Genomic DNA, 5,880 nt, shown 5'->3' with positions numbered 1-5,880 from the left:
CCCCGAAGTGTTCACAAGCAGAAAGGGGAAAGCGGCGCAGCATACACATATTCTCAAGCGAGAATAAAACATAACGAGAAAATAAAACCACACCCATACATGTCCAGAAAAAGAACCACGTAGAATGTCTTTATCCGGCTGGGAGCTGGGATCTGTAGTGTGATTATACAGAGAGAGGTGCACTGTCATGACTTTCAGGCGGCTTTTCTCTCTGGGAGAGGGGCTTGGGGGTGTTCTGTTTTGAGAGCCCTGCACTAGCAGAGGGGGAAGGAGGGGCGACCAGGGCTTGAAAATGTTCAGGCTGCTGTGCTGAGTTTAGATCACATCTGTTCCCGCCGCGTGGGATCGGATTAAATGACTGCACATTCAAACGGGATTAGGCTTCCCCCAGCCGCGAGGGCGCCTCAAGCAAAGAGAAAGCACCGAGCGAGGGAGACACACACAGAGGGGAGGGGTCACGCGAGACAGACCCAATAGGGAAACCGGATTGCACGGGGACTGGAGACAATTGATCTGCGGGAGCTGGCTCTCGCCGGCTCCTCAACGTGATGCGCTGGGTGCCAGCATTGCACGCTCGCCTCCGCTAGTTGCTGGGCTGGCTGCACGTTGCGTTGTTGCCGGCGCTCTCCGGAGAGGATCGTGCTGGAGCGGCCCCCCCCCCCCCCATCCAGCCCGCGGCTGGTCGGAGGAACTTTGCTCTGCGCCTCCAGAAGGCGCCTGAGCAGCAGCCCCGCCCCCCAGCCCCACGTGCGCTCGGGAGGCGAGCGCCTGGCTGCGGCCGCTCGGCGGGGCTTGCAGAGCTGGGAGCGAGCCCCTGGCCGCGGGCGCTCTGCAGAGGCGGGGACTTGCCCCGATGCCGAGGGAAGGTGCCCGGCGGCGGCAGTAGCGGTAGCAGCGGCGGGCAGGGCAGAAGCGGAGGCGCCGGGGCAGGAGGATGCCGGCGGCCGCGGGCGACGGGCTGCTGAGCGAGCCGCCGGCGGCGGGGTTCGGCGATGGCGGGGAGGCGAGGAAGCCGCCGCTGGGCTCGGAGGGAAGTTTCCCGGCCGCCTGGGTCGGCGCGGCGGGGGCGCGGGAGCGGCTCCGCGATTTCCAGCACACCAAGCGCGTCGGCAACTACCTGATCGGCAGGAAGCTGGGAGAGGGGTCCTTCGCCAAAGTGCGCGAGGGGCTGCATGTGGTGACCGGCGAGAAGGTACCGACCCCTCCGCTCCCCCGCCACTTCCCTCCAGCTACCCATCCTTCCCAGCCCCGGCCGCTGCCCCGGGGGGCAGCTCTCGCCCCCCCCCCGCCGTGCACCCCGAGCCCGCTCCCCCGGGGGGCAGCTCCCGCGTGCACCCCGCTCCCGCTCCCCCGGGGCTAGTCCCCCCCGCCGTGCACCCCGATCCCGCTCCCCCGGGGCTAGTCCCCCCCGCCGTGCACCCCGCTCCCGCTCCCCCGGGGGGCAGCTCCCGCGTGCACCCCGATCCCGCTCCCCCGGGGCTAGTCCCCCCCCGCCGTGCACCCCGATCCCGAGGGGAGCTTCCCCCACACTATGCACCCCCGATCCCGGAGGCAGCTCCCACTATCCATCCACCACACTCCCCCTAACCGCTGGGTAGCTCCCCACTGTGCACCACCATCCCAACCACGGGGGCAGTTCCCCGCTGTCCCTCCCCAGCCACACCCGCCCTGGGCACAGGCACAGCTCCCTTCTGGGCACCCCGCCAACTCGACTCCCGAGGGCAACTCCCCACTCTCATCTCATTCCAGTGTGCTCAAAGGGCTAGCGCCCCTCCATTCCCCGCAGACTTACTAGAAGGGGCAGCTCCCCCAGTTTACTCTCCCCCTCCCCACCCCCGAGGAGATCCCTCCTAAACCAGCCCCTCTTCTGGCAAGGAGTGTTGCAGTGTCCCTATAGCTATGGCCCCAAAGGCTGCCATTTACAGTTGTGATACCGCACTGTTACTGTACGTGTGTTTAAATTCTCCTCCCCGCACTCCCCCCTCCACCTCGCCCGTCGGCAGCTTCCCTCCACACTTAGAGAGCAGCTCTCCTGCTGGCCGCTCACAAAGAGAAAGCACTTTTTCATTTGCGTTTTTGGGTCAACTCCACTTATTTAAGGGCGAACTGAGGCAACTCCCCCCCCCCCTTGTTGCTGGCATGTTGTGGACAGCTCTCTTGCAGATTGTATTTGTTCCTGGGATTTGGTTGCGGTCTGTGAAATGAATTTGGTATTCCCAGTTCTGCAGGGAGCGTCTGCCACGCTACCCCCTCCCCACATCCCAATTGGTATAGTTGCTGGCAATCGGAGACGAGAGATGCTCCCACTAGGACTGAAGTTACCTGTGATTGAAAGGACAGCAATTGATTAGACTGTCCTTTTTGCTAGAGGCAGTCCCTCTAACTGGATTGAGGCTCACTGGCTGGGCATTATGTCTGTGCTCTACTATTTAGATAGATGGGTACTTGTGTCTGGAGGAGGGCTATTAATCCAGCACCCAGAGGTGCAAAATGAAAAATCAGGGGGTCTCTGAGAGTCACTTCCATGGATAGATAGCATTTTATGCCTAAGAAAAAATAAATGTGGTTCTATATGACAGTGAAAAGAAAATATCTGAATTGATAGTATACTGAACTTTGTGACTAGTTTGCCTCTCTAAACATTCAACACAAAAATAGTATTTTCAGTTTGTCAATAAACTAAGATTTTTGATAATTATAGGTTTTGGGTTTTTTAATGTCTTAATCGCTATCATACAATATAGACTATTCAATTCTCTGTCTTCCCCTTTTGCTTTTAGTTATAAATATGCTTTAAACATTGTGGTAAAGAACACAGCCTCTTAAACTGTTGCAATATTGGTAGCTCTGTGTAATTTGGTATGTCTGCAAGCAAGACAGATACTATTTGCTTATTGAAATGAGAGCTAGGGTTTTTTGGGTGGACTGTGTTTATGATTAGAAGTTGTTGACATTGTCACGCTGGAAGGTGTAACACATAGTTTAGTTTTTAGAGGACATTAGTAAGAGATGAAGTCATCTTATGGAAACTCACTTTTTTTTTATTACTTTATTACTATTTTATACAGAATCTTTTAGAATAAGAACATAAGAATGGCCTTGATGGGTCTGACCAATCGTCCATGAAGCTCAGTATTCTGTCTTCTGACAGTGGTTGGTGTCATGCTTCAGGGGAATGAATAGAATAGGGCAATTACTGAGTGATCCATTCCTGTCATCCAGTCCCAGCTTTTGGCAGTCCAAGGTTTAGGAATACCAGGGCATGGCAGTTGGGTCCCTGGCTATCTTAGCTAATAGCCATTGATGGACCTATACTCTGGGAACTTATCTAATTATTTTTTGAACCCAGTTATTCTTTTGGCCTTTGTAACATTCTCTGGCAATGAGTTCCACAGGTTGATTGTGTGTTGTGTGAAGAAGTACTTCCTTTTGTTTGTTTTTTTAAAGGTGTTGCCTACTAATTTCATTGGGTGAACGCTGGTTCTTGTGTTATGGGAAGGGGTAAACTTCCTTATTCATTTTCTCCACACCATACATGATTTTATAGACCTCTATCATATCCCCCCTTATTCATTTCTTTTTTTATGCTGAATGGTCCCAGTCTTTTGAATTTTTCCTCATATGGAAGCAGTTCCATACACTGAATAATTTTTGTTGCCCTTCTCTGTACTTTTTCCAATTCCAGATCCTACAGCAATCAAACATGAGGTCACTAATATTATTAAGAATGTAACTACTTGGTTTGTCAGTACTAGGAGAATTGGAGGAAAACCAGCTTGTTGACAAAGAGCAATACAATTAGTCTGCCCTTGTCTAAGCCTACAAGTCTCTGCCTTTTTCTAGCCAGTTTGTCAATGGAGAACACCCAGACTTGTCTAATGCAGGACACTTTGTGATTACTAAAACCTACTGAGCTAAATTCATTCCTGGTGTAACTCCATGAAGCCAAAGGAATTATACATCATGGGTGTATTGGGCTATTGCATAAAATGTGTCCTGATAAAATGGATATGGCGGCAAAAAACAAAAAAAGGAGCACCTTCCAGCTAATGAAAAACTATTAATTTTGAGATAATCTGGCCTTCCTAGTTATTTGCAACCAGTGATGAAAAAATGACTGTTGGTGTCCCACACCGACCTGAAACGTCTTTCGAAGGAAGGTTTTCATACAGTTAAGTAACAAAAATGGAGGCTTATTTTGGAGACACAGTGGTCTAATGCAGTGGTTCTCAACCCGTGGCCCAATCAGCACACAGCTGCGACCCATGTGACATCGTCAGGGCCATACAGGTATGATATATATGTGTGGATGTGGCCCCCATAACACACAGAGAGCTGCATGTGCGTCCCATACTGGTAAATGGGTTGAGAACTAGTGGCTAACATACTACGTGGGGTTTCAAGAGACTTGGGTTTTAGTCCCAGCATTGCTACTGGGGGTTGTGGGCAAGTCACTTCATCTCAGTAAGCCTCTTTTTCACTTCCTAGCCTTCGAATGTGTATTGAGACAGTATGCTCTCTTAGGGCAATGGCTGTTTTACTATGTATGGTGCTTCATGCAATGGGTCCCCAACCTGCATTGGTGCCTCTTAGTGCTACTGTAATGCAAACAAATACAAACAATAATAAAATGGATTAAAAAATCCTAAAAAGAGTATTCTCTACAGTTGTTCAGAGTGGGTTTGACAGTTTATTTTAACCAGTTAGATCATGGTAAGCAAATGACAAGAGTATAATGTACTCTAATTTTAGTGGCACTGTAAATGCAACTATTGTTAAGATTGTCATAATTTCCATTATAAATTCCTGAGCTCAAGTTTTTAACTCCAGTTGTAGAAGAAATTTGTTATGGGCTGAAATTTAACAAGAGACTTGCCCTGAAACTCACCATGGGAACAATAATAGGGTTAGTGATTATTATGTTATAGGAGTGCAAAAAAAAAAAAAATCCTTCCCTGCTCTCTTCTGTTACCAACCTCATGCTTCTCCTCAGTAACAAATACATCTAATCCTCTGGTTGATAAAAGACACCTACACATGCATGCCCTTCCCGCCTCCCCTTTTCTGGATTGCTACATTTACTTTAGTCTGTTAAGAAAGTAAAGAAAGGAGAAAAAAAAAAAGAGAGAGAGAGAGAGAGAGAGACCCACCACTGGCCCTACTGTCTCAGTTTCCAGACCCCCAGTTTCTTTCTTGTCTTGAATAACAGCAATTATACCAAAGGAAACAAACAGTGAAAGTGTTGGAGAATCACCTTTCTCAATTATGTGGGCTAGTGTCTTTATTTGTGGACAGGCAAGTTGCTTTACACTTGTCAGGGCCCCCAACCTTGAGACCCCAAGTTGTTTTCTGGGACTAGCATCTTTCATACAGTGGAGAACTAGATGTGACTTTCTTCTGAGCCTGTCGGTGTTGGACAGAAGCATTGATGTTGAGTGTTCAAGACATCCATCTTTCTTTAGAGGCTGAGCATTCCACCTCCCTGGCATTCTAAGCCCTGGCTGGCTTGTGTCAAGTAAACCTCTAAAGTTGTTATCCAAAACTCACGTGAACCTCTTTGCCTGAGTAATTGGAATGTTTTGGTGAGAATTGGAGTACATTTTGGAATACTGGAGTTGGAAGTACATGGAAAGTTCCTGTGATATTTGGCATTTCCACTTTTATTTCTGGCTGAAACTAAGGAAGAGCAGGAGTGTATGGAAATAGTAAATAATAATGAAAGCTACTTGATCTTCTCTGAACCCCCAAAAGGTATAACTTTAGCCAGATCAGTTTTCTCATATCTACTGTTTGCCCTGGGAACAAAGAGCCGCAACACTGTTCCCTTTCAGGTGCATGCATGACCCCAGACCTGAACTTCAGCCCCTGTATGGAGCTGAT

At 49.4% G+C, this 5,880-nt stretch overlaps 1 protein-coding gene across 2 annotated transcripts in view; it reads left to right on the top strand.

Moving 5' to 3' along the window:
* Positions 1-481: 481 nt before the first annotated feature.
* The window catches only part of HUNK (hormonally up-regulated Neu-associated kinase), an 88,872-nt gene continuing 83,473 nt past the window's right edge, over positions 482-5,880 (top strand). The window contains exon 1 of one of the 2 annotated variants that reach the window (XM_038388163.2): positions 482-1,192. In XM_038388163.2, coding sequence (XP_038244091.1) covers positions 935-1,192 — 258 coding nt within the window. In that variant the 5' untranslated portion in view covers positions 482-934. The remainder of the gene's footprint in view (positions 1,193-5,880) is intronic. The other variant, XM_038388162.2, reaches the window with a different exon arrangement.

This window comes from Dermochelys coriacea, chromosome 1 (assembly GCF_009764565.3).
Source record: "Dermochelys coriacea isolate rDerCor1 chromosome 1, rDerCor1.pri.v4, whole genome shotgun sequence".
In the NCBI taxonomy this organism is placed as follows: Eukaryota; Metazoa; Chordata; order Testudines; family Dermochelyidae; genus Dermochelys; species Dermochelys coriacea.
Note: the sequence above shows the minus strand (reverse complement) of the source record. Positions and strands in the feature narration are given on the sequence as shown.